This window comes from Patagioenas fasciata, chromosome 35 (assembly GCF_037038585.1).
Source record: "Patagioenas fasciata isolate bPatFas1 chromosome 35, bPatFas1.hap1, whole genome shotgun sequence".
In the NCBI taxonomy this organism is placed as follows: domain Eukaryota; kingdom Metazoa; phylum Chordata; class Aves; order Columbiformes; family Columbidae; genus Patagioenas; species Patagioenas fasciata.
The window spans coordinates 3021324-3049285 of record NC_092554.1 but is presented as its reverse complement, the minus strand read 5'-3'; the positions used below and the strand labels follow the sequence as shown (position 1 = coordinate 3049285).

Here is a 27962-nt window from a genome sequence, read left to right as displayed (position 1 = left end):
CGGGCCACGACTCCCCCATGGGCCACGACTCTTTGTGGTGTTTGCTGCAATCTCTTTGCTCCCGGTTGGTTTGTTTGCAAAGAGGAGGAACAAAGTCCTCGGGCTCGCTGCTCTCAACAGTCGCCTTTCCCCGTCACTCGGCTTTTTAGGAGTTTTGACTCATTTCCAGCCCAATTTCCACCTTATTTCTTGTATCTTTGCTTCTTACGCTCCCTTTTTATACCTTTTTGTGTTCAGCCCAAGTTCTACATTGAACCATCGAATAATTTTGGTTGGAAAAGACCTTTAAGATCATTGAGTCCAACCACAACCCAACTGTGTCACTAAAATACCCCTTGACAACCTCATTGTTTAACCCTACAAGGATGGTGACACCACCACCACCCCGGGGTGTTGCAACACCCAATAATCGGCCTTTTTGTGAAGAAATCACCCCAAATTTCCAACCTCAACCTCTCCCGAGGCCTCGTTTCCCCTCATTTTGTTGCTTGGGAGAACAGACCAACCCCCTCCACGCAAATCGAGTCCAATCGTGTCCCCGCACCACCCAAAATTCACACCGCGCCGCATCCTCGGTCGCCCGTGGAGCGCCGGGAGATAACGAAGCCAACGCAGCGCTAATTGCTCCGCTCTATGCATCGAAGGGTTGATTGAGCTCATCCGAATCGATCGGCTCGTACCGGCACACGGGGGCAACGACCCGAGCGTCGCGGGGGTGTTGTTTGCTCGGTGTTTTCCGGGAACAACCGTTGTGCAACACCGAGAGGGTCACAATGTGGTGGAGCTTTAGAGGAGGTGACACCCCCTGGGGGTGGAGGAAGAGGAGGGTTCGGCACAGAAAACACAGCGGGACGCGGCCAATCGGTCCGTGGGTCCCACAGGGACATGGGGACGTCCGGGGGTGTCCGTCAGTCGTCCAGAAGTCGACCCACGCGCGTCGGGGCCGTGAGCGTGGGGATCCTTCTACTCGTGGTGTGTTTTTGGGGTGAGTGGGTTCTTCTCCTGAATGGTGGGGTGAAACGAGGCCAACGGTTGCACCGGGGTGGGGTTGAGGTGGGAAATTTGGGGTGATTTAGTCACAAAAAGGGGTGTTGGGTGTTGGAATGGGGTGCACAGGGGGGTGGTGGAGTCGCCATCACTGGAGGGTTGAGTTGATGAGGTTCTTGGGGACGTTTTGTGACACAGTTGGGTTGGGGTTGGACTCAATGATCTTCAAGGTCTTTCCCAACTAAAATGGTTCTATAATTCAATGATTATGGGACAAATTGGGTTGAAGGGACATTGAAGGGTCTCCAACCATTGAGGGTTGAACAGACGAGGTTCTCATGGACATTATAGAGTTGGGTTGGGGTTGGACTCGATGATCTTCAAGGTCTTTCCCAACTAAAATGGTTCTATAATTCAATGATTATGGGACAAATTGGATTGAAGGGACATTGAAGGGTCTCCAACCATTGAGGGTTGAACACACGAGGTTCTTGGGGACATTTAGTGACACAGTTGGGTTGGGGTTGGACTCCATGATCCTCAAGGTCTTTTCCAACCCAAATGATTCTCTAATTCAACGATTATGGGGCAAATTGGGTTGAAGGGACATTGAAGGCTCATTGAGCCCGACCCCAACGAGCAGGGACATCTTCACCCAGCTCAGGGTGCTCAGAGCCCCGTCCAACGGGACGTTGGGTGTTTCCATGGGTGCTTCATCCACCACCTCTTGGGCAACCTGGGCCGGGCTCTCAGCACCCTCAGCGTCACAAATGGAGGTTGGAAATGGGGAATTTGGGGTCGTTTCTGCCCAAAACGGCTGGAATGGGGTGCACAGGGTGGTGGTGGAGTCGCCATCCATTGAGGGTTGAACAGACGAGGTCCTCAAGGCCATGGGGTTGGGTTGTGCTTGGACTCCATGACCTCAAGCGTCTCTCCCACCCAAAACGATCCCAATGGTCCTTGGGCACCCCACCGATCCCTCACCCGCAGCCGCCATCTTGCTGTGGGGAACCAGACAGGGATGGTTCAACAGCCGCTTCGCTTCGGGGGCCGGTGCCAAACAGCTCAGGGTTCCGTCCCATTAGGGCAACGACCTAATGTAGCAGGATTAGGCAAAACGTAGCAAGGCTGGGCCTAAAGTAGCAAGGCTAGGGCTAATGTAGCAAGACAAGGCCTCATGTAGCAAGGCTAGGTCTGGTGTAGCAAGAGTAGGTTGAAAGTAGCGAGACTAGGCCTAACGTAGCAAGAGTAGGCCTCATGTAGCGAGACCAGGCCTCATGTAGCAAGACTAGGCCTAAAGTAGAAAGACTAGGCCTAAAGTAGCAAGACTAGGCCTCATGTAGCAAGACTGGACCTAATGGGGCCAGACTAGGCCACATGGAGCAAGACCAGGCATAATGTAACAAGACTGGGCCACATCGAGCAAGACTAGGCCTAAAGTAGCAAGACTAGGCCTAAAGTAGCAAGACTAGGCCTAAAGTAGCAAGACTAGGCCTCATGTAGCAAGACTAGGTCTAGTGTAGCAAGAGTAGGTCGAAAGTAGCAAGAATAGGCCTAACATAGCAAGACTAGGCCTCATGTAGCAAGACTGGGCCTAAAGTAGCAAGACTAGACCTAAAGTAGCAAAACCAGGCCTCATGTAGTGAGACCAGGCCTCATGTAGCAGGACTGGGCCTAATGAAGCAAGACTAAGCATAAAGTAGCAAGACTAGGCCTCATGTAGCAAGACTAGGCCTAATGTAGGAAAACTAGGCCTAAAGTAGCAAGACTAGGCCTAAAGTATCACGACTAGGCCTCACGTAGCAAGACTGGGCCTAAAGTAGCAAGACTAGACCTAAAGTAGCAAAACCAGGCCTCATGTAGTGAGACCAGGCCTCATGTAGCAGGACTGGGCCTAATGAAGCAAGACTAAGCATAAAGTAGCAAGACTAGGCCTCATGTAGCAAGACTAGGCCTAATGTAGGAAAACTAGGCCTAAAGTAGCAAGACTAGGCCTAAAGTATCACGACTAGGCCTCACGTAGCAAGACTGGGCCTAAAGTAGCAAGACTAGACCTAAAGTAGCAAAACCAGGCCTCATGTAGTGAGACCAGGCCTCATGTAGCAGGACTGGGCCTAATGAAGCAAGACTAAGCATAAAGTAGCAAGACTAGGCCTCATGTAGCAAGACTAGGCCTAATGTAGGAAAACTAGGCCTAAAGTAGCAAGACTAGGCCTAAAGTAGCACGACTAGGCCTCATGTAGCGAGACCAGGCCTCATGTAGCAAGACTAGGCCTCATAGCAAGAGTAGGCCTAACGTAGCAAGACTAGGCCTCATGTAGCAAGACTGGGCCTAAAGTAGCAAGACTAGGCCTCATGTAGCAAGACAAGGCCTAGTGCAGCAAGACTGAGCCTAAAGTAGCAAGACTAGGCCTCATGTAGCGAGACCAGGCCTCATGTAGCGAGACCAGGCCTCATGTAGCAATACTAGGCCTCATAGCAAGAGTAGGCCTAACATAGCAAGACTAGGCCTAAAGTAGCAAGACAAGGCCTAAAGTAGCACGACTAGGCCTAAAGTAGCACGACTAGGCCTCATGTAGCGAGACCAGGCCTAATGTAGCAATACTAGGCCTCATAGCAAGAGTAGGCCTAACGTAGCAAGACTAGGCCTAAGCCTAGAATTCTATCCAATCCAGAATTCTATCAAAACCAGGATTAATCCTAATCCCGCGACTCCGCCTACACCTCTTGCGCCCCTCCCCCTCACCGATCTCCCGTTTCTCGCCCCCCGCAGGCGCCTCGTCCTCCATCCCGGCCGACCTGCGCTTGTCCGACGGCCCTGGGCGCTGCGCCGGGCGCGTGGAGCTGCTGCGCAACGGGACGTGGGGGACGGTGTGCGACGACGGTTGGGGCCCCGCCGAGGGCCGCGTGGTTTGCCGGCGCCTGGGCTGCGGGACGCTGCTGTCGGTGGCGCCGGGAACGCGCTACGGACCGGGGACGGGACCCATCTGGTTAGACGAGCTTAACTGCACCGGGGACGAAAGGGACCTGTGGGAATGTCCCGCGCGGCCGTGGGGGGAGCACAATTGTCACCACGTGGAGGACGCCAGCGTCGAGTGCTCGGGTAGGCGAGGGGGGCGGGAAGGTGGGGAAATGGCTCTTAGGCGCGGTTTTAAAAGGGTTAAGCGGAGGATGGTGGAGTTGGTTGGGTTGGAAGAGGTGCTCGGGGTATGGGGTTTGACCAGAATTTGACTCCAGCGCTAAACTCTGGCGCTAAACCTCGTCTAAGTGCCTTTTAAACCTCTCCAGGGACGGTATAGGCCTGGTCTTGCTGTATTAGGCCTGGTCTTGCTGTATTAAGGCTGGTCTTGCTATATTAGGCCTGGTCTTGCTGTATTAGGCCTGGTCTTGCTGCATTAGGCCTGGTCTTGCTGTATTAGGCCTGGTCTTGCTATATTAGGCCTGGTCTTGCTATATTAAGGCTGGTCTTGCTATATTAGGCCTGGTCTTGCTGTATTAGGCCTGGTCTTGCTGTATTAGGCCTGGTCATGCTGTATTAGGCCTGGTCTTGCTGTATTAGGCCTGGTCTTGCTGTATTAGGCCTGGTCTTGCTGTATTAGGCCTGGTCATGCTGTATTAGGCCTGGTCTTGCTATATTAGGCCTGGTCTTGCTTTATTAGGCCTGGTCTTGCTGTATTAGGCCTGATCTTGCTGTATTAGGCCTGATCTTGCTACATGAGGCCTAGTCTTGCTACACTAGGCCTAGTCTTACTAATTTAGCCCTAGTCTTGCTACACTAGGCCTAGTCTTACTAATTTAGCCCTAGTCTTGCTACATGAGGCCTATTCTTCCTACACTAGGCCTAGTCTTGCTACATCAGGCCCAGTCTTGCTACATTAGGCCTAGTCTTGCTACATCAGGCCCAGTCTTGCTACATTAGGCCTATTCTTGCCACATTAGGCTCAGTCTTGTTACATTAGGCCTAGTCTTGCTATATTAGCCCCAGTCTTGCTACATGAGGCCTAGTCCTGCTACATTATGCCTGGTCTTGCTACATTAGGCCTAATCTTGCTATATTATGCCTGGTCTTGCTACATGAGGCCTAGTCTTGCTACACTAGACCTAGTCTTGTTATATGAGTCCTAGTCTTGCTACACTAGGCCTAGTCTTGTTATATGAGGCCTAGTCTTGCTTCATGAGGCCTAATCTTGCTACATGTGTCCCAGTCTTGCTACATGAGGCCTAGTCGTGCTACACTAGGCCTAGTCGTGCTACACTAGGCCTAGTCTTGTTATACGAGTCCTAGTCTTGCTACATGAGGCCTAGTCTTGCTATACTAGGCCTAGTCTTGTCATATGAGGCCTAGTCTTGCTTCATGAGGCCTAATCTTGCTACATGTGTCCCAGTCTTGCTACATGAGGCCTAGTCTTGCTACACTAGGCCTAGTCTTGTCATATGAGGCCTAGTCTTGCTTCATGAGGCCTAATCTTGCTACATGTGTCCCAGTCTTGCTACATGAGGCCTAGTCTTGCTACACTAGGCCTAGTCGTGCTACACTAGGCCTAGTCGTGCTACACTAGGCCTAGTCTTGTTATACGAGTCCTAGTCTTGCTACATGAGGCCTAATCTTGCTACACTAGGCGTATTCTTCCCACACTAGGCCTAGACTTGCTACTTTAGGTCCAGACTTGCTACATTAGACCCAGTCTTGCTACTTCAGGCCTAGCCCTGCAACATTAGACCCAGACTCGCTCCATAACACCCGGAGCTTTCTAACAGCTCTTTCTTCTTCTCACCCCCCGTGTGTCCCTTCCCCTACCGTCCCCCCCATATTTTGGGGTCACGCCCACCCAGACTCCAACATCACCGCCCTGGGGACCCTCCAGCTGCTCAACGGCCCCAACCGCTGCGCCGGGAGGGTCGAGGTTCTCCACAACCACATGTGGGGGACGGTGTGCGACGACGGCTGGGACATGGCGGACGCCGCCGTCGTTTGCCGGCAGTTGGGCTGCGGGACGGCCATGGCGGCCACCGGAGGGGCTCGTTTCGGGAGGGGACACGACCCCATTTGGTTGGATGAGGTGAACTGCACCGGAAATGAGGAGACGTTGTTCGATTGCCGGGCAAACGCGTGGGGGAGCAACAACTGCTACCACGGGGAGGACGCCGGGGTGATTTGTTCGGGTGAGTTGGCGAGGGGTGGGAAGAGGGGGGAGCGTCGGGTTCAAAATGGCGCCAGGATCACCTCAGGGATCAAAATGGTAGCACTGGGGGCACCAAGATCACCTCAAACACCAAAATGCTGGCCCAGCTGGTCTCCCATCCAAGCACTGACCGGGGCCGACCCTGCTTAGCTTCCCAGATCAGGCGTTCTCAGGGTGCTATGGGTGTATATCTGTGGTCTCCCATCCAAGCACTGACCGGGGCCGACCCTGCTTAGCTTCCCAGATCAGGCGTTCTCAGGGTGCTATGGCTGTATATATTACATATATACATATATATATGCTCCCCAAGTATATCCTGACAGTATCTGAACTAAACCCTTTATTCAGGGGCAGAGCAGAGGGGCAGGAGAACCTCTCTGACCCACTGACCACCCCCTTCTAACCCACCCCAGGTCCCATTGGCTTTCCTGTGGTCTCCCATCCAAGCACTGACCGGGGCCGACCCTGCTTAGCTTCCCAGATCAGATTAGATCAGTCATTATACATATACATATATATATATATATGTGTTCCCCAAGTATATCCTGATAGTATCTGAACTAAACCCTTATTTCCAGGGCAGAGCAGAGGGGCAGGAGAACCTCTCTGACCCACTGACCACCCCCTTCTAACCCACCCCAGGTCCCATTGGCCTTCCTGTGGTCTCCCATCCAAGCACTGACCGGGGCCAACCCTGCTTAGCTTCCCAGATCAGGTGTTCTCAGGGTGCTATGGGTGTATATACATGGTTTCCCATCCAAGTACTGACCGGGGCCGACCCTGCTTAGCTTCCCAGATCAGATTAGATCAGTCATTATATATATATATGTATATATATATATGTTCCCCAAGTATATCCTGATAGTATCTGAACTAAACCTTTATATCAAGGGCAGAGGGGCAGAACCTCTCTCCATGTAACCATCACAAGCGGCCGCGTCTCACCTTTGTGCTTCTTCTCCCCTGCAGCTTCGGGCATGTCCACGTCCCTGGACCTGCGCTTGGCCAACGGCTCCACGCGCTGCGCCGGCCGCGTGGAGGTGGCGCACGACGGCTCCTGGTCCTCCCTTTGCGACGAGGGCTGGGGCCTCGCCGAGGCGCGGGTGGTTTGCCGGCAGCTGGGCTGCGGAACGGTGGCCTCGGCGCGCGCGGGGCGGCGATTCGGGCCGGGAAGCGGCGAGATGTGGCCAAACGGTGTCAGCTGTGCCGGAACCGAGGCGGCGCTGTCGGCGTGCAAGGTGGAGCCGCGGGGAGACCACGCGTGTCGCCGCGGGAGGGAGGTCGGCGTGGTGTGCTCGGGTGAGCTGTGATAGGTGGAGATGTTGCTGCTCGTTGGGGTTGGGATCAATGAGCCTTCAATGTCCCTTCAACCCAATTTGTCCCATAATCGTTAAATCATAGAATCACTTTGGTTGGAGAAGACCATCAAGGTCATTGAGTCCAACCACAACCCAACTCTATAATGGCCATGAGAACCTTGTCTGTTCAACCCTCAATGGATGGTGACTCTTCAATGTCCTTTCAACCCAATGTGTCCCATAATCATTGAATTATAGAATCATTTTAATTGGGAGAGACCCTCAAGGTCATCGAGTCCAACCCCAACCCAACTGTGTCACTAAATGTCCCCAAGAACCTCATCAATTCAACCCTCCAGTGATGGCGACTCCACCACCACCCTGGGCAGCCCGTTCCAGCCGTTTTGGGCAGAAACGACCCCAAATTCCCCATTTCCAACCTCCATTTGTGATGCTGAGGGTGCTGAGAGCCCGGCCCAGGTTGCCCAAGAGGTGGTGGATGAAGCACCCATGGAAACACCCAACGTCCCGTTGGACGGGGCTCTGAGCACCCTGAGCTGGGTGAAGATGTCCCTGCTCGTTGGGGTTGGGCTCAATGAGCCTTCAATGTCCCTTCAACCCAATTTGTCCCATAATCATTGAATTATAGAATCATTTTGGTTGGAAAAGACCTTGAAGATCATTGAGTCCAACCACAACCCAACTGTGTCACTAAATGTCCCCAAGAACCTCGTCTGCTTAACCATCAATGGATGGAGACCCTTCAATGTCCCTTCAACCCAATTTGCCCCATAATCATTCAATTATAGAATCATTTTAATTGGAAAAGACCCTCAAGGTCATCGAGTCCAACCACAACCCAACCGTGTCACTAAATGTCCCCAAGAACCTCGTCTACACTTGGCGCAACCCTCCACAACCTGAGAAGCCACCGGAGAAGTTCTCCTCACCCTTCTCACTTCTCCTCCCTCTTGTAGGTAATTTGGACGGCGAACACGTCCGGTTGACGGATTCCGGCAACCGCTGCGCCGGGAGGGTCGAGATCTTCCACGACGGGCGCTGGGGGACGGTGTGCGACGACGGTTGGGACCTGGCGGACGCCGAGGTCGTGTGCCGGCAGCTGGATTGCGGCCGAGCGCTGGCGGCGCCCGGTGGGGCTCAATTCGGCCGCGGCATCGGCGTCATCTGGATGGACGACACCAATTGCACCGGGACGGAGACGGCGTTGTCCGCGTGCCGGGCCCGCCCGTGGGGCAGCAATAATTGTTACCACGGGGAGGACGCCGGGGTGGTTTGTTCCGGTGAGAACGTGGGTTGGGGAGGTGGGATTGGGGATGTTCGCCATGGGGAGGTGGGGGTCCCATGGGGCAACCGCTCTTCCAACCCCTAAGTGATTATTGGGATGTGATTGTGAAGGTTTTATAGCCCTTCTGGAACTCTACGGCTCCAATAAATGGAGATTAAATGGGGAATTTGGGGTGATCTCTTCCCAAAAGGGGTGTTGGGTGGTGGAAAAGGGTGCACAGGGTGGTGGTGGAGTCGCCATCAATGAAGGGTTGAATTGATGAGGTTCTTGGGGACGTTTTGGTGATGCAGTTGGGTTGGGGTTGGACTCGATGATCCTCAAGGTCTTTTTCAACCCAAAGGATTCTATAATTCAACGATTATGGGACAAATTGGGTTGAAGGGACATTGAAGGGTCACCAACCATTGAGGGTTGAACAGATGAGGTTCTTGGGGACATTTAGTGACACAGTTGGGTTGTGGTTGGACTCGATGACCTTGAGGGTCTTTTCCACCCCAAATGATTCTCTAATTCAATGATTATGGGACAAATTGGGTTGAAGGGACATTGAAGGCTCATTGAGCCCGACCCCAACGAGCAGGGACATCTTCACCCAGCTCAGGGTGCTCAGAGCCCCGTCCAACGGGACGTTGGGTGTTTCCATGGGTGCTTCATCCACCACCTCTTGGCCAACCTGGGCCGGGCTCTCAGCACCCTCAGCATCACAAATGGAGGTTGGAAATGGGGAATTTGGGGTCGTTTCTGCCCAAAAAGGGCTGGAACGGGTTGCCCAGGGCGGTGGTGGAGTCGCCATCGCTGGAGGGTTGAATTGATGAGGTTTTTGGGGACTTTTTAGTGACACAGTTGGGTTGTGGTTGGACTTGATGATCTTGAGCGTCTCTCCCAACCCAAATAATTCCCCGATTCTATGATTTGCAGACTCGATCCTCCCCGAGCCGTCTCACCTCCGGTTGGCAAACGGCTCTCACCGCTGCGCCGGCAGAGTCGAGGTTCTTCACCAGGACGAGTGGGGAAGCATCTGCGCCCACGGTTGGGACGAGAGGGACGCCGAGGTCGTTTGCCGGCAACTGGGCTGCGGGACGGCGCTACCGGGGTCCGACGGGAAGGATTTCGGCATCGGACCCTCCCGTGTCTGGTCGGCCAACGTGAATTGCCAGGGGACGGAGATGGACCTCGCGGAATGTCCGGCGAGCCCGTGGGGGGAGAGGGGATGCGTCCACGGGAAACGCGCCACCGTGGTCTGCTCGGGTGGGTGATGGTTTGGGGGTTCGATGATTCGATGACTTGATGGTTCAATGATTTGATGATTCGATGTTTCGATGATTTGATGGTTCAATGATTTGATGATTCGATGTTTCGATGATTTGATGGTTCAATGATTTGATGATTCGATGTTTCGATGATTTGATGATTCGATGTTTCGATGATTCGATGTTTCGATGATTTGATGATTCGATGTTTCGATGATTCGATGATTCGATGTTTCGATGATTCGATGTTTCGATGATTCGATGTTTCGATGATTCGATGTTTCGATGATTCGATGTTTCGATGATTTGATGATTCGATGTTTCGATGATTCGATGATTTGATGATTCGATGATTTGATGATTCGATGATTTGATGATTCGATGATTCAATGATTCGATGACTTGATGATTCGATGATTGGATTATTTGATGATTCAATGATTCGATGACTTGATGATTCAATGATTGGATTATTTGATGATTCAATGATTCGATGACTTGATGATTCAATGATTGGATTATTTGATGATTCAATGATTCGATGACTTGATGATTCGATGATTGGATTATTTGATGATTCGATGATTCAATGATTGGATTATTTGATGATTCGATGATTCAATGATTGGATTATTTGATGATTCAATGATTCGATGACTTGATGATTCGATGATTCAACGATTGGATTATTTGATGATTCAATGATTCGATGACTTGATGATTCGATGATTCAACGATTGGTTTATTTGAGGATTCGATGATTCGATGACTTGATGATTCGATGATTCAATGATTGGATTATTTGATGATTCAATGAGTCGATGACTTGTTAATTTGATGTTTCAATAATTTGATGATTCAATAACTCAATGATTCGATGATTCAATGATTCAATAATTCGATGACTTGATTCAATTATTTGATGATTCAATGATTCTATGGTTCAATGACGTGATGATTCTATGGTTTGATGATTCGATGATTCTATGGTTCCATGATTTGATAACTCAGTGATTCGATGATTTGATGATTCGATGATTCAATAATTTGATGATTCGGTGATTCCATGATTTGATGACTCGATGATTCAATGATTCGATGATTCGATGATTCAATGACTCGATGATTTAATGATGCGATGATTTGATAATTCGACGATTTGATGATTCAATGATTTGATAATTTGATGATTCAATGATTTGATGTTTTGATGATTTGATAATTCGATGATTCGGTGCTTCAATGATTTGATAATTCGACGATTCAATGATTTGATGATTCAATGAGTTGGTGTTTCGATGATTCGATAATTTGATGATTCAGGGATTCAATTATTTGATTTGATGATTCAATGATTGATGATTCGATGATTCAATGAGTTGATGATTCGATGATTCAATGAGTTGATGATTCAATGATTCAATGAGTTGATGATTCAATGATTCTATGACTTGATTCAATGATCTGATGGTTCAATGACTCAACGATTCAATGATTCGCTGACTCAATAACTCACCGATTCACGACTTGGGGAGAAGACTCTTCGCTCCCATAGACGACACAACCACGCAGAACCCCTCCCACCCCCACCCCCTCCACCCCACGCCGCGCTGGGACGCTCTGACCACCCCCTACCCACCCACAGCCTCGGTCGCTTCCACCTTGGCCCCGGTGCGGTTGGCGGACGGCCCCGGTCGCTGCGCCGGGCGCGTGGAGGTGTTCCACGACGGCAAATGGGGGACGGTGTGCGACGACGGCTGGGACTTCGCCGACGCCCGCGCCGTGTGCCGCCAGCTGGGCTGCGGCGCCGTCATCTCGGCCCCGCGCCGCGCGCGCTTCGGGCCAGGAACGGGACCCATCTGGATGGACGACGTGAGGTGCTCGGGGAATGAAGTCGGGCTCTCCGAATGCCGAAGCAAAGGATGGGGAGTCCACGGGTGCGAACACGGGGAAGACGCCGGAGTGGTTTGCTCGGGTGAGTGGTTCTGCCACTGGAATTCAACTGGAGTCCAACTGGAGTCCAACTGGAATCCAATGGAATCCAACTGGAATCCAACTGGACTCCAACTGGAATCCAACTGGAATCCAACTTAAGTCCAACTGGAATCCAGCTTGAGTCCAACTGGAATCTAACCGGACTCCAACTGGACTCCAATGGAATCCAACTGGACTACAACTGGAATCCAACTGGACTCAACTGGAATTCAATGGAATCCAACTGGACGACAACTGGAATCCAGCTGGAATCCAATGGAATCCAACTTAAGTCCAATGGAATCCAACTGGACTCCAACTGGAATCCAATGGAATCTAACTTGAGTCCAACTGGACTCCAACTGGAATCCAACTGGGATCCAACTGGTCTTCAACTGGAATCCAATGGAATCCAACTTGAGTCCAACTGGACTTCAACTGGAATCCAATGGGATCCAACTTGAGTCCAACTGGACTCCAATGGAATCCAACTGGAATCCAATTTGAGTCCAACTGGAGTCCAACTGGAGTCCAACTGGACTCCATCTGGAATCCAACTGGAATTCAATGGAATCCAGCTTGAGTCCAATGGAATCCAACTGGAATCCAATGGGATCCAACTTGAGTCCAACTGGACTCCAACGGAATCCAATTGGATTCCAATTTGAGTCCAACTGGACTCCAACTGAATCCAATTGGATTCCAATTTGAGTCCAACTGGACTCCAACTGGAGTCCAACTGGACTCCATCTGGAATCCAACTGGAATCCATCTGGAATCCAGCTTGAGTCCAATGGAATCCAACTGGAATCCAATGGGATCCAACTTGAGTCCAACTGGACTCCAACGGAATCCAACTGGATTCCAATTTGAGTCCAATGGAATCCAACTGGAGTCCAACTGGACTCCATCTGGAATCCAACTGGAATCCATCTGGACTCCATCTGGAATCCAACTGGAATCCATCTGGAATCCAACTGGAATCCAATGGGATCCAACTTGAGTCCAACTGGACTCCAACGGAATCCAACTGGAATCCAATTTGAGTCCAACTGGACTCCAACTGGAGTCCAACTGGACTCCATCTGGAATCCAACTGGAATCCAACTGGAATCCAACTGGAATTCAATGGAATCCAGCTTGAGTCCAATGGAATCCAACTGGAATCCAACTGGAATCCAATGGGATCCAACTGGAGTCCAACTGGACTCCAACGGAATCCAACTGGACTCCAAATTCCAACTGGACTCCAAATTCCAACTGGACTCCAATGGAATCCAACTGGACTCCAACTGGGATCCAACTGGACTCCAACTGGGATCCAACTGGACTCCACCCCCAACCCAACCCCTGTCACTGCCATTCCGTGTCCGCCCTTCCAGGATCTGGCATGGCCGACCTGGGGAGGCTCCGCCTGATGAACGGCAGCGACTCGTGCTCCGGGCGGCTCGAGGTGCTCCACGCCGGGCGCTGGGGCGGGATCTGCGGCGAGGGCTGGGACCTGGCCGAAGCGCACGTGGCGTGTCGGCAGCTGGGCTGCGGGCCGGCGCGTTCGGCGGGACCCGCGCTCTTCGGCCCCGGGGACGGCCCCACGTGGGTGGACAACGTGGAGTGCGTGGGGACGGAAGGCGCCATCTTCGAGTGCAAGGTCAAGGTGTGGGGCGCCCGGAGCTGCGCGGCCGAGGGACACGCGGGCGTCTCGTGCTCCGTGGATGCGGGTCAGTGGTTGGGGTGTCCGGTGGGGTGGCTCCTCCTGGTTCAACCAGCGCTTGTTCCTGCGGTTCAGGGAGCACAAGGTGTTTTCTGATTGGTTGGATTCCCATGGGCAAAGGGCTCGGAAAAGCCGAGGTGGGGATTCCCAGCAATCCCAGGCCTGGGGGACGTGGGCTTTTCGTTGCACACAAAGAGCCCTGGCGTACCGGGGTTGTTCTTGTTCCTGTTCTTCTTGTTCTTCCTCTTCTTGTTCTTCTCTCTCCTTCTCCTCTCTTTTCTCCTTCTTCCTCTTCTTCTTGTTCTTCTTCCTCCTCTTCTTGTTCTTCTTGTTGTTCTTCTCCTTCTTCCTCTTCTTCTTGTTCTTCTTCCTCCTCTTCTTGTTCTTCTTGTTGTTCTTCTCCTTCTTCCTCTTCTTGTTATTCTTCTTCCTCTTCTTGTTCTTGTTCTCCTCCTTCTTCCTCTTCTTCTTTTCATCTTCTTCGTCCTCTTCTTCTTGTCTTCTCCTTCTTCCTCTTCTTCTTGTCCTTCTTCCTCTTCTTCTCCTTCTTCCTCTTCTTCTCCTTCTTCCTCTTCTTCTTCTCCTTCCTCTTCTTCCTCTTCTTGTTGTTGTTGTTCTTCTCCTCCTTCTTCTCCTTCTCCTTCTCTTTCTTCCTCTTGTTCTTCTTCCTCTCCTCCTCCTTCTTCCTCTTCTCCTTCTTCCTCTTCTTGTTCTTCATCTACTTATTTTTCCTCTTCTTGTTCTTCTTGTTGTTCCTTCTCTCCTCTTCTCTCCTCTTCTCTCCTCTTCTCTCCTCTTCTCTCCTCTTCTCTCCTCTTCTCTTCTCGTCCCTTCCCCTCTCGTCCCTTCCCCTCCCGTCCCTTCCCTTCCCCTCCCGTCCCTTCCCCTCCCCTCCCTTCCCTTCCCTTCCCTTCCCTTCCCTTCCCTTCCCTTCCCTTCCCTTCCCTTCCCTTCCCTTCCCTTCCCTTCCCTTCCCTTCCCTTCCCTTCCCTTCCCTTCCCTTCCCTTCCCTTCCCTTCCCTTCCCTTCCCTTCCCTTCCCTTCCCTTCCCTTCCCTTCCCCTCCCCTCCCCTCCCCTCCCCTCCCCTTCCCTCTCACCTTGACGGTCCCTCCCAACCCAACCAATTCCACCATTCGATGATCCCAGTTGCAGATCTGGACCCGGGGAGCTCGGAAACCCTGCGGTTGGTCAACGGTCCCCACCGCTGCGCCGGGAGGGTCGAGGTCTTCCACAACCAACAGTGGGGAACCATCTGCGACGACACCTGGGACCTGAAGGACGCGGCCGTGGTTTGCCGGCAGTTGGGCTGCGGGACGCCCGTGTCGGCGCCGGGTTTATCCCACTTCGGACAAGGATCCGGCCCCATTTGGTTGGACGGGGTGAGTTGCGTCGGGACAGAAGCCACCCTGGCCGAGTGCCCGGTCAAACCGTGGGGACACCACGCGTGTAACCACGTGGAAGACGCCGGAGTCTTGTGTTCAGGTAACAACACCCGCGGTCGCTTGTAAGACGAACCGCGATGGTTTGAAACTCAAAGAGGGGAGATTTAGGCTGGATATGGAGAAATTCGTGATGCTGAGGGTGGTGAGAGCCCGGCCCAGGTTGCCCAAGAGGTGGTGGATGAAGCACCCAACGTCCCATTGGATGGGGCTCTGAGCACCCTGAGCTGGGTGAAGATGTCCCTGCTCGTTGGGGTTGGGCTCAATGAGCCTTCAATGTCCCTTCAACCCAATTTCTCCCATAAGCGTTAAATCACGGAATCAGTTTGGTTGGAGAAGACCCTCAAGGTCATGGAGTCCAACCACAACCCAACTGTGTCACTAAAATGTCCCCAAGAACCTCGTCTGTTCAACCCTCAATGGATGGAGACCCTTCAATGTCCCTTCAACCCAATTTGTCCCATAATCATTGAATTATAGAATCATTTTAATTGGGAGAGACCCTCAAGGTCATTGAGTCCAACCCCAACCCAACTGTGTCACTAAATGTCCCCAAGAACCTCATCAATTCAACCCTCCAGTGATGGCAACTCCACCACCACCCTGTGCACCCCATTCCAGCCCTTTTTGGGCAGAAATGACCCCAAATTCCCCATTTCCAACCTCCATTTGTGATGCTGAGGGTGCTGAGAGCCCAGCCCAGGTTGCCCAAGAGGTGGTGGATGAAGCACCCATGGAAACACCCAACGTCCCATTGGACGGGGCTCTGAGCACCCTGAGCTGGGTGAAGACGTCCCTGCTCATTGGACGAGCACGGAAGGTCCATTCCAACCCAAATTAACCCGTTCTTTCCGATTTTGGGGTATTTTTAAGGCTCCGGCATCGCCAGCGTCCCCCGTCTTCGCCTGGTGGGCGGTTTGAGCGAATGCGCCGGGAGGGTGGAGGTGTTTTATAACAACGAGTGGGGCACGGTGTGCGACGACAGCTGGGACCTGAGCGACGCCGCCGTGGTTTGCCGGCAGTTGGGCTGCGGCGCGGCCGTGGCGGCGCCGGGTTCCGCTCGCTTCGGATGGGGGGCCGGTCCCATCTGGTTGGATGACGTGAGCTGCACCGGGACGGAAAGCGACTTCTCGGAATGCCGAGCCAAGACGTTGGGCGTCCACAATTGTCACCACGGCGAGGACGCCGGAGTGGTGTGCGCGGGTGAGCGAGGGGGGCGGCCGGAGGTGGAACCCTAGTGTGGTTTAGTTGGAAAAGACCCTCAAGATCATCAAGTCCAACTGTTAATGCTGGCGCTAAACCACGTCCCAAAAATCTCATCCGCATGTCTGCTCCTTCTTCCTCTTGTTCTTGTTGTTCTTCTCCTCCTTCTTCTCCTTCTTCCTCTTCTTATTGTTCTTCTTCCTCTTCTTCTTCTTGTTCTTCTACTTCTTCTTCTTCTTCCTCTTCTTCTTCTTCTTCTTCTAATTCTTCTTCCTCTTCTTCTTCTAATTCTTCTTCCTCTTCTTCTTCTTCTACTTCTTCTTCCTCTTCTTCTTGTTCTTCTTCCTCTTCTTGTTCTTCTTCTTCTTCCTCTTCTTCTTCCTCTTCTTGCTCTTCTTCTTCTTCCTCTTCTTCTTCTTCTACTTCTTCTTCCTCTTCTTCTTGTTCTTCTTCCTCTTCTTGTTCTTCTTCTTCTTCCTCTTCTTCTTCCTCTTCTTGCTCTTCTTCTTCTTCCTCTTCTTCTTCTTCTACTTCTTCTTCCTCTTCTTCTTGTTGTTCTTCCTCTTCTTGTTCTTGTTGTTCTACTCCTTCTTCCTCTTCTTCTTGTTCTTCTTCTTCCTCTTCTTCTTGTTTTTCTTCTTCCTCTTCTTCTTGTTCTTCTTCTTCCTCTTCTTGTTCTCCTTCTTCTTCCTCTTCTTGTTCTCCTTCTTCTTCCTCTTCTTGTTCTCCTTCTTCTTCCTCTTCTTCTTGTTCTTCTTCCTCTTCTTGTTCTTCTTGTTCTCCTTCTTCTTCCTCTTCTTCTTGTTCTTCTTCCTCTTCTTGTTCTTGTTGTTCTACTCCTTCTTCCTCTTCTTCTTGTTCTTCTTCCTCTTCTTGTTCTTGTTGTTCTACTCCTTCTTCCTCTTCTTCTTGTTCTTCTTCCTCTTCTTGTTCTTGTTGTTCTACTCCTTCTTCCTCTTCTTCTTGTTCTTTTTCTTCCTCTTCTTCTTCTCCTTCTTCTTCTTTCTCTTCTCCTTTTTCTTCTTTCTCTTCTCCTTCTTCTTTCTTCTTCTTCTTCTCCTTCTTCCTCTTCTTGTTCTTCCAAGGATGTTGGGGTGTCCATGGATTTCGAGGTGATCCAGGGATGCTGGGGTGATCCAGGGATGCTGGGGTGGTCCATGGATTTCGGGGTGATCCAGGGATGTTGGGGTGTCCATGGATTTCGGGGTGATCCAGAGATGCTGGGGTGATCCAGGGATGTCAGGGTGTCCATGGATTTTGGGTGGTCCATGGATTTTGGGGTGATACAGGGATTTTGAGGTGATCCAGAGATGCTGAGGTGTCCATGGATTTTGGGGCGGTCCAGGGATGTTGGGGTGCCCATGGAGTTTGGGGTGTCCACAGATTTTGGGATGATCCAGGGATGTTGGGATGATCCATGGATGTTGGGGTGGTCCAGGGATGCTGGGATGATCCAGGGATGTTGGGATGATCCAGAGATGTTGGGGTGTCCAGGGATTTTGGGATGGTCCCGGGATATTCGGATGATCCATGGATGTTGGGGTGATCCATGGATGCTGGGATGATCCAGGGACATTGGGATGATCCAGAGATGTTGGGATGATCCAGGGATGTTGGGGTGGTCCAAGGATGTTGGAGTGTCCATGGATGTTGGGGTGGTCCAGGGATGCTGGGATGATCCAGGGATGTTGGGGTGATCCAGGGATGTTGGGGTGTCCATGGATTTTGGAGTGTCCATGGATTTTGGGGTGGTCCAGGGATGTTGGGGTGATCCATGGATGCTGGGGTGATCCAGAGATGTTGGGTTGTCCATGGATGTTGGGTTGTTCATGGATGTTGGGGTGTCCATGGATGTTGGGGTGGTCCATGGACGTTGGGGTGATCCATGGACGTTGGGGTGATCCAGAGATGTTGGGGTGATCCAGGGATATTGGGGTGGTCCATGGATGCTGGGATGATCCAGGGATGTTGGGATGATCAGAGATGTTGGGGTGTCCATGGGTGTTGGAGTGTCCATGGATTTTGGGGTGGTCCAAGGATGTTGGGGTGATCCATGGATGCTGGGATGATCCAGGGACATTGGGATGATCCAGGGATGTTGGAGTGTCCATGGATTTTGGGGTGGTCCAGGGATGTTGGGGTGATCCAGGGATGCTGGGATGATCCAGGGATGTTGGGGTGATCCAGAGATGTTGGGGTGCCCATGGATTTTGGGGTGATCCAGGGACATTGGGATGATCCAGAGATGTTGGGGTGGTCCAGGGATGTTGGGATGATCAGAGATGTTGGGGTGTCCATGGGTGTTGGAGTGTCCATGGATTTTGGGGTGGTCCAGGGATGTTGGGGTGATCCATGGATGCTGGGATGATCCAGGGACATTGGGATGATCCAGAGATGTTGGGATGATCCAGGGATGTTGGGATGATCCAGGGATGTTGGAGTGTCCATGGATGTTGGGGTGGTCCATGGATGCTGCGATGATCCAGGGATGTTGGGGTGGTCTAAGGATGTTGGGATGATCCAGAGATGTTGGGGTGATCCAGAGATGTTGGGGTGCCCATGGATTTTGGGGTGATCCAGGGACTTTGGGGTGATCCAGGGACTTTGGGGTGATCCAGAGATGTTGGGGTGGTCCATGGATGCTGGGATGATCCAGGGACATTGGGATGATCCAGGGACGTTGGGGTGATCCAGGGATGTTGGGATGATCCAAGGATGTTGGAGTGTCCATGGATGTTGGGGTGGTCCACGGATGCTGGGATGATCCAGGGATGTTGGGATGATCCAGAGATGTTGGGGTGACCTCCAGCCACCTCTCCCCACCTTTTCCTCACCCCAAAAGCAGGCAACACCAGCTCCGCCTCCCTCCGGCTGGCGGCCGGGCCTCACCGCTGCGCCGGGCGGCTCGAGGTGCTCCACGACGGGACGTGGGGGACGGTGTGCGACGACGGCTGGGACCTGACCGACGCCGCCGTGGTTTGCCGGCAGCTGGGCTGCGGCACGGCCGCGGCGGCGCCGGGACGGGCTCGTTTCGGCCCGGGGACGGGGAGGATCTGGTTGGACGACGTGGCGTGCGCCGGGAGCGAGGACAACCTGGCTCAATGCCGCGCTCGGCCATGGGGACAGAGTAACTGCAACCACGGCGAGGACGCCGGCGTGGTGTGCTCAGGTACGTCGGGGCGCCCGCGGTGAACACGGTGACGCCGAAGCTCAAACCAAAGGGCGGGGAGGTCCCTTCGCCGCGTCTCCCCGCCCCGACGCGCGGTTCTTCCAGCCGCCGGCGCCACCAACGCCTCGAGCGTCCGTTTGGCGGATGGGCCGCACCGTTGCGCCGGGAGGGTGGAGGTGCTGCACGAGCGGCGCTGGGGGACGGTGTGCGACGACGGATGGGACCTCAAGGACGCCGCCGTGGTTTGCCGGGAGCTGGGGTGCGGCGCGGCCGTGGCGGCGCCGGCGGGGGCGGCGTTCGGGAGGGGACGCGATCCCATCTGGTTGGACAGGGTGGCGTGCGCCGGAGGGGAGAGCGCCATCGTGGAGTGCCGGAGCCGGCCCTGGGGGGTCAATGGGTGCAGCCATGAGGAGGACGCCGGAGCCGTTTGCGCAGGTGATGGTCGTTCCTTCCGGAAGCAAAGGCGCAGCTTGGAGATGCTGTCCCTGTTGTCCCCGATGTCCTCGGTGTCACATCTCCTGCAGTCCCATGGACACGTTGTCCCCAATGTCACATCTCCCAGACCCATGGACACGTTGTCCCCAATGTCACATCTCCCAGTCCCTTGGACTCATTGTCCCCAATGTCACATCTCCCACAGACCAGAGCCCCTTGGACACGTTGTCCCCAATGTCACATCTCCCAGACCCACGGACACATTGTCCCCAATGTCACATCTCCCACAGACAGAGCCCCTTGGACTCATTGCCCCCAATGTCACATCTCCCACAGACCAGAGCCCCTTGGACACGTTGTCCCCAACGCCACATCTCCCAGCCCCTTGGACACATTGTCCCCAGTGTCACATCTCCCAGACCCATGGACACATTGTCCCCAATGTCACATCTCCCAGCCCCTTGGACAGGTTGTCCCCAATGTCACATCTCCCACAGAGAGAGCCCCTTGGACACGTTGTCCCCACTGTCACATCTCCCAGTCCCTTGGACGCATTGTCCCCAATGCCACATCTCCCACCCCCTTGGACAGGTTGTCCCCAATGTCACATCTCCCACCCCCTTGGACGCATTGTCCCCAATGTCACATCTCCCACAGACCAGAGCCCCTTGGACACGTTGTCCCCAATGTCACATCTCCCAGTCCCATGGACGCATTGTCCTCAATGTCACATCTCCCACAGACCAGAGCCCCTTGGACACGTTGTCCTCAATGTCACATCTCCCAGACCCATGGACACGGTGTCCCCAATGTCACATCTCCCAGCCCCTTGCACACATTGTCCCCAATGCCACATCTCCCAGTCCCTTGCACACGTTGTCCCCAACGTCACATCTCCCACAGACAGAGCCCCTTGGACACGTTGTCCCCAATGTCACATCTCCCACCCCCATGGACACGTTGTCCCCAACGCCACATCTCCCAGACCCCCTTGCCCACATTGTCCCCAACGCCACCTCTCCCTCTCCTCTCCCCCCAGACCAGACCCGCACCGACGTCCGTTTGTCCGGCGGCCCCAACCGCTGCGCCGGGCGTCTCGAGGTTCTCCACGACAGCGAGTGGGGGACGGTGTGCGACGACCACTGGGACCTGAGCGATGCCGCCGTGGTTTGCCGGCAGCTGGGCTGCGGCGCGGCCGCGGGGGCGCCGGGACGGGCTCTTTTCGGCTCGGGGACGGGGAGGATCTGGTTGGACAACGTGGCGTGCACCGGGAGCGAGGACGACATCGCGCAGTGCCAGGCGCAGCCATGGGGACAGAACAACTGCAACCACGGGGAGGATGCCGGGGTGGTGTGCTCAGGTAGGACCCATCGCACCCCATAATGTCAGGGGGTGGATTGACCTCGAGAAATCATCTATTCCGGAGCGGGAACACAGGGATTGGGTTACACCTCACACACTTGGCTCCATCCTCCTGACACTCACCCTTTCCATAATGATTACGGTTAATTAGTGCCCCCTCAGGCTCCTCTTCCCCAGCTCAAGAGCGCCAGCTCTTTATTCCTTTCCTCACATGGGAGATGCTCCACTCCATCATCAAGAAGGCCGATGGGACCTGGGGTGGGTTACAGGGGGTGGTCAGTGGGGCAGAGAGGTTCTCCTGCCCCTCTACTCTGCCCTGGAAATAAGGGTTTAGTTCAGATACTATCAGGATATACTTGGGAACATATATATAGATAATATATAGAGCCATAGCACCCTGAGAATGCCCCATCCCATCTGCTCTGGGAAGCTAAGCAGGGTCGGCCCCGGTCAGTGCTTGGATGGGAGACCACAGGAAGGCCAATGGGACCTGGGGTGGGTTAGAAGGGGGTGGTCAGTGGGTCAGAGAGGTTCTCCTGCCCCTCTGCTCTGCCCTGGAAATAAGGGTTTAGTTCAGATACTACCAGGGTATACTTGAGAAACATATATATATATGACATATACAGCCATAGCACCCTGAGAACGCCTGGTCTGGGAAGCTAAGCAGGGTCGGCCCCGGTCAGTGCTTGGATGGGAGACCAGCTGGGAACAGCGGGTGCTGTGGGCTGAGCCAGCACTGGGCCCTTGTGCCCAGGAAGCCAATGGGACCTGGGGGGGATCAGAAGGTTCCAGAAGGACAGGGAACTGTTGAGAGAGTCCAGAGCAGAAACACAAAGATGATGGAAGGAGTGGAGCTTCTTCCATGTGAGGAAAGACTCCAACTGGAATCCAACTTGAGTCCAACTGGAATCCAACTGGAATCCAACTACTGACTGGAGTCCAACTGGACTCAAACTGGAATCCAATGGAATCGAACTTGAGCCCAACTGGAAACCAACTGGAATCAAATGGAATCCAACTTGAGTCCAACTGGACTTGAACTGGAATCCAACTGGAATCCAATGGAATTCAAGTGGAATCCAACTGGACTGCAACTGGAATCCAACTGGAAACCAACTGGAGTTCAACTGGAGTCCAGTGGACTCCAACTGGACTCCAACTGGAATCCATTGGACTCCAACTGGACTCCAACTGGACTCCAATGGAATCCAACTGGAATCCAATGGAATTCAAGTGGAGTCCAACTGGACTCCAATGGAATCCAATTGGAATCCATGTGGACTCCAACTGGGATCCAACTTCCAACTGGACTCCAACTTGAGTCCATCTGGAATCCAAGTGGACTCCAACTTCCAACTGGAATCCAACTGGACTCCAACTTCCAACTGGAATCCAACTTTAGTCCATCTGGAATCCAACTGGACTCCAACCTCCAGCTGGACTCCAGCTGGACTCCAGCTTCCAACTGGAATCCAACTGGACTCCAGCTTCCAACTGGACTCCAACTTGAGTCCAACTGGAATCCATCTGGAGTCCAACTGGACTCCAACTGGACTCCAACTTCCAACTGGACTCCAACTTGAGTCCATCTGGAATCCAACTGGACTCCATCTTCCAACTGGAACCCAACTTGAGTCCAACTGGACTCCAACTTCCAACTGGAATCCAACTGGAATCCAACTGGAATCCAACTGGAATCCAACTGGAATCCAACTGGAATCCAACTGGAATCCATCTTCCAACTGGACTCCAACTGGACTCCAACTGGACTCCAACTGGACTCCAGCTTCCAACTGGACTCCAACTTGAGTCCAACTGGACTCCAACTGGACTCCAACGTCCAACTGGAATCCAACTGGAATCCAACTTCCAACTGGAATCCAACTGGACTCCAACTTCCAACTGGACTCCAACTGGACTCCAACTTCCAACTGGAATCCAACTGGACTCCAACTGGACTCCAACTGGACTCCAACTGGACTCCAACGTCCAACTGGACTCCAACTGGACTCCAGCTTCCAATTGGAATCCAACTTGAGTCCAACTGGACTCCAACTGGACTCCAACTGGACTCCAACTGGACTCCATCTTCCAACCGGCCTCTCCCCGCAGACGCCAACGTGACGGTGGAGGCGCGCGTCCGCTTGGCCGACGGCCCCAACCGCTGCGCCGGGAGGCTGGAGGTGCTTCACCAGGAGCGCTGGGGCACGGTGTGCGACGACGGCTGGGACCTGAACGACGCCAAGGTGGTTTGCAGGCAGCTGGGCTGCGGCGCGGCCGTGGCGGCGCCGGGCCGGGCTCATTTCGGCCAAGGCTCCGACCCCATTTGGTTGGACGAGGTGGAGTGCGTTGGGATGGAGAGCGAGTTGTCCCGGTGCCGCTTGGGCGCTTGGGGACAACACAACTGTCACCATGAGGAAGACGCCGGAGTCGTGTGCTCAGGTGGGGGAAACGATGGAGATGGAGGGTTTGGGAAAGGAGGCCCAACCGTGAATGGTGGGGGGGGGTTGGGGGTGTCAGCTCAGGGTTCAAAATGGCGCCTGAATCACCTCAGGGATCAAAATGGCGCCAGAATCACCTCAGGGATCAAAATGGCGCCTGAATCGCCTCAGGGATCAAAATGGCACCTGAATCACCTCAGGGATCAAAATGGCGCCTGAATCACCTCAGGGCTCAAAATGGCGCCTGAATCACCTCAGGGTTCAAAATGGCACCTGAATCACCTCAGGGATCAAAATGGCGCCTGAATCACCTCAGGGCTCAAAATGGCGCCTGAATCACCTCAGGGATCAAAATGGCACCTGAATCACCTCAGGGATCAAAATGGCGCCTGAATCACCTCAGGGCTCAAAATGGCGCCTGAATCACCTCAGGGATCAAAATGGCGCCTGAATCACCTCAGGGTTCAAAATGGCGCCTGAATCGCCTCAGGGATCAAAATGGCACCTGAATCACCTCAGGGCTCAAAATGGCGGCACCAATATCACCTCAGGACTCAAAATGGCACCAGAACCACCTCAGGGCTCAAAATGTTGGCCCCAATATCACCTCAGGAGTCAAAATGGCGCCAAAATCACCTCAGGAGTCAAAATGGTGGCCCCAATATAACCTCAGAGCTCAAAATGGCACCAGAATCACCTCAAGGCTCAAAATGGTGACCCCAATATCACCTCAGAGCTCAAAATGGTGGCACCAGAACCACCTCAGGGCTCAAAATGGCACCAGAATCACCTCAAGGCTCAAAATGGTGACCCCAATATCACCTCAGGGCTCAAAATGGTGACCCCAGAACCACCTCAGGGCTCAAAATGGCACCAAAATCACCTCAGGGTTCAAAATGGTGGCCCCAATATCACCTCAGGGCTCAAAATGGCACCAGAACCACCTCAGGGCTCAAAATGGTGGCCCCAATATCACCTCAGGGCTCAAAATGGTGACCCCAGAACCACCTCAGGGCTCAAAATGGCGGCCCCAATATCACCTCAGGGCTCAAAATGGCACCAGAACCACCTCAGGGCTCAAAATGGTGACCCCAATATCACTTCAGGGCTCAAAATGGTGACCCCAGAACCACCTCAGGGCTCAAAATAGTGGCCCCAATATCACCTCAGGACTCAAGATGGCGCCAGAATCACCTCAAGACTCAAAATCCCGTGTAACAGACACCCAGACGAGGTTCTGAGGGCTCCATTCGGCCTCCATGACGCCGCCGGTCTCTCTGCTCCATCCCGCAGGTCCCAACCCGATGCCGGCGCGCGTGTCGGGCGGCCCCGGTCCCTGCGCGGGGCGCGTGGAGCTGCTCTACAACACAACCTGGCACGGGGTGTGCAGCAGCGGCTGGAGCTTGCTGGAGGCCGAGGTGCTGTGCAGGCAACTGGGCTGCGGACCGGCCCAATCCATACCCTCCGGAGCCCAGTTTGGCGCTGGGAACAACCGGGACTTACTGGAGGGGCTGAGTTGCCGGGGGAGCGAGTCGGTGTTGCTGGAGTGTCAGCAGAGAGAGACGGCGCCGGGGCCGTGCCGGCTCGGGGCTCCGGTCGCCGTGGTGTGCGCCAAATCCAAGGGTGAGCCATGGGGGATGCGGCGTGATGGGGGGAAGAAGGAGCCCATGGGGTTCTCCTTCCTCTCTACGCTGCGTTTGAGAAAAGGGGTTAGTTTAGATACTATCAGGATATACTTAGGGAATATATGTGTATATAGATATAATGTATATAGAGCCGTAGTACCCTGGTCTGGGAAGCTAAGCAGGGTCGGCCCCGGTCAGTACTTGGACGGGAGACCATGTATATACACCCATAGCACCCTGAGAACGCCTGATCTGGGAAGCTAAGCAGGGTCGGCCCCGGTCAGTGCGTGGATGGGAGACCACAGGAAGGCCAATGGGACCTGGGGTGGGTTAGAAGGGGGTGGTCAGTGGGTCAGAGAGGTTCTCCTGCCCCTCTGCTCTGCCCTTGAATAAAGGGTTTACTTTAGATACTACCAGGGTATACTTGGGGAACATATATATATACATATACGTATAACATACAGCCATAGCACCCTGAGAACGCCTGATCTGGGAAGCTAAGCAGGGTCGGCCCCGGTCAGTGCGTGGATGGGAGACCACGGGGAGGCCAGTGGTACCTGGGGTGGGTTAGAAGGGGGTGGTCAGTGGGTCAGAGAGGTTCTCCTGCCCCTCTGCTCTGCCCTTGAATAAAGGGTTTAGTTTAGATACTACCAGGGTATACTTGGGGAACATATATATATATATATATATACATATATACGTATAACATACAGCCATAGCACCCTGAGAGCGCCTGATCTGGGAAGCTAAGCAGGGTCGGCCCCGGTCAGTGCTTGGATGGGAGACCACGGGGAGGCCAACAAGACCTGGGGTGGGTTAGAAGAAAGGTGATTATTAGGTTGGAAGAGGTTCCCATTCCCCTCTACTCTTCCTTTGAGAAAATGGTTTAGATATTGCCAGCATATACTTAGAAAACATCTATATATATGTATAATATACACCCATAGCACCCTGAGAACACCTGGTCTGGGAAGCTAAGCAGGGTCGGCCCCGGTCAGTGCTTGGATGGGAGACCACAGGAAGGCCAATGGGACCTGGGGTGGGTTAGAAGGGGTGGTCAGTGGGTCAGAGAGGTTCTCCTGCCCCTCTGCTCTGCCCTTGAATAAAGGGTTTAGTTTAGATACTACCAGGATATACTTGGGGAACATATATATATATGATATATACAGCCATAGCACCCTTAGAACGCCTGATCTGGGAAGCTAAGCAGGGTCGGCCCCGGTCAGTGCTTGGATGGGAGACCAGCTGGGAACAGCGGGTGCTGTGGGCTGAGCCAGCACTGGGCCCTTGTGCCCAGGAAGCCAATGGGACCTGGGGTGGGTTAGAAGGTTCCAGAAGGACAGGGAACTGTTGAGAGAGTCCAGAGCAGAGCAACAAAGACAATGGGGGGAGTGGAGCATCTCCTGGGTGAGGAAAGGGTGAGGGTGCAAAATGGCGCCTGAATCACCTCGGGGTTCAAAATGGCGCCAGAATCACCTCAGGGCTCAAAACGGCCCCAAAATCACGTCAAGGCTCAAAATGGCGCCAGAATCACTTCAGGGCTCAAAATGGCGCCAGAATCACCTCAGGGTCAAAATGGCGCCAGAATCACTTCAGGGCTCAAAATGGCGCCAGAATCACCTCAGGGTCAAAATGGCGCCAGAATCACCTCAGGGCTCAAAATGGCGCCCGAATCACCTCAGGGCTCAAAATGGCGCCAAAATCACCTCAGGGTCAAAATGGCGCCAAAATCACCTCAGGGTCAAAATGGCGCCAGAATCACCTCAGGGCTCAAAATGGCGCCCGAATCACCTCAGGGATCAAAATGGCGCCAAAATCACCTCAGGGCTCAAAATGGCGACACCAGGGGCACCGAGGTCACCTCAAGGCTCCAAATTTCTCCATTTTCTCGCCCGTTTTTCATGTTTTTGGCTAAAAACGGCCCCCCAGGCCCGCTGTCTCCCTCCACCAGGTTCTCCGCCATCATGCGCGGCGCTGATCGCGTTGCTGGCCCTGTTGACGGTGCTGAGCGGGGTCTTGCTGTGGCTCATCCTGACCAGAACCTGCGTGGACGGAGGTGACAACCCCACCAAACCCCCCTTTCCCCAATCACAGACACCCCAAAACCAGGGGGGATGTGACAAGATGGCGACAAGATGGCGACAACATGGTGACAACATGGCGTCTCCTCCATGTCACAGTCCGTTGGCGCTCGGGGGACCCAAACGCTTCGGTGACACCGTTCCAGCCACCGGGCGCCATTTACGTCCCCATTAAAGGCGAAGCCACCGAGGACGGTGACACCGAGATGACGCAGCTGGTGAAGGAAGAAGACGCCGCTCCATGATGGCGGCACCGCCACCCCCAAAACCTCACGTCCCCAACCTCTCCTTCATCTGCTTTCCCCAAGCAGGACGTTTTAGAACCATCCGGTAGCGACTTAAATCGCGACCCCCAAATTTAAACCCAATCCCCCTCGATTTCTCGATGGTCGCGCAACCCCGAAACCAAATCTCAAGCGTTTGGGATTGGCCGGAGTTGCCCCAACGTTGTTGGTTTTGGGGTTAAAATGGTGGAAATTGGGGAGTGTTGGGGTAGG

The 27962-nt window shown here is 53.6% G+C and overlaps 1 protein-coding gene across 3 annotated transcripts; it reads left to right on the top strand.

Annotated features, from left to right (window-relative positions):
- On the top strand, positions 1–27900 carry LOC136114297 (scavenger receptor cysteine-rich domain-containing protein DMBT1-like). Of its 3 annotated transcripts, XM_071801128.1 has the most exons (18): positions 1–985; positions 3761–4090; positions 5821–6150; positions 7140–7469; positions 8446–8769; positions 9693–10022; positions 11670–11999; positions 13381–13716; positions 14857–15192; positions 16023–16352; positions 19195–19521; positions 19627–19780; positions 19853–19956; positions 20996–21316; positions 23431–23760; positions 25053–25382; positions 27336–27440; positions 27565–27900. In XM_071801128.1, the coding sequence occupies exons 1-18, from the start codon at positions 886–888 to the stop codon at positions 27708–27710; spliced, it is 4893 nt and encodes a 1630-aa protein (XP_071657229.1). In that variant the 5' UTR covers positions 1–885; the 3' UTR covers positions 27711–27900. The 3 variants fall into 3 exon arrangements, with proteins under 3 accessions (XP_071657229.1, XP_065715711.1, XP_065715710.1); XM_065859639.2 differs by having other exon boundaries at positions 19198–19521; positions 19627–19956; XM_065859638.2 differs by having other exon boundaries at positions 19627–19956.
- Positions 27901–27962: the final 62 nt, after the last annotated feature.

Bases quoted from the DNA above. Each gene is read 5' to 3' on its own strand.
- LOC136114297 (XM_065859638.2), top strand. From the start codon at position 886: ATGGGGACGTCCGGGGGTGTCCGTCAGTCGTCCAGAAGTCGACCCACG. The intron at 6,151-7,139 runs GTGAGTTGGCGA...TCTCCCCTGCAG, and splicing joins CGCCGGGGTGATTTGTTCGG to CTTCGGGCATGTCCACGTCC. The intron at 25,383-27,335 runs GTGAGCCATGGG...TCCCTCCACCAG, and splicing joins GGTGTGCGCCAAATCCAAGG to GTTCTCCGCCATCATGCGCG.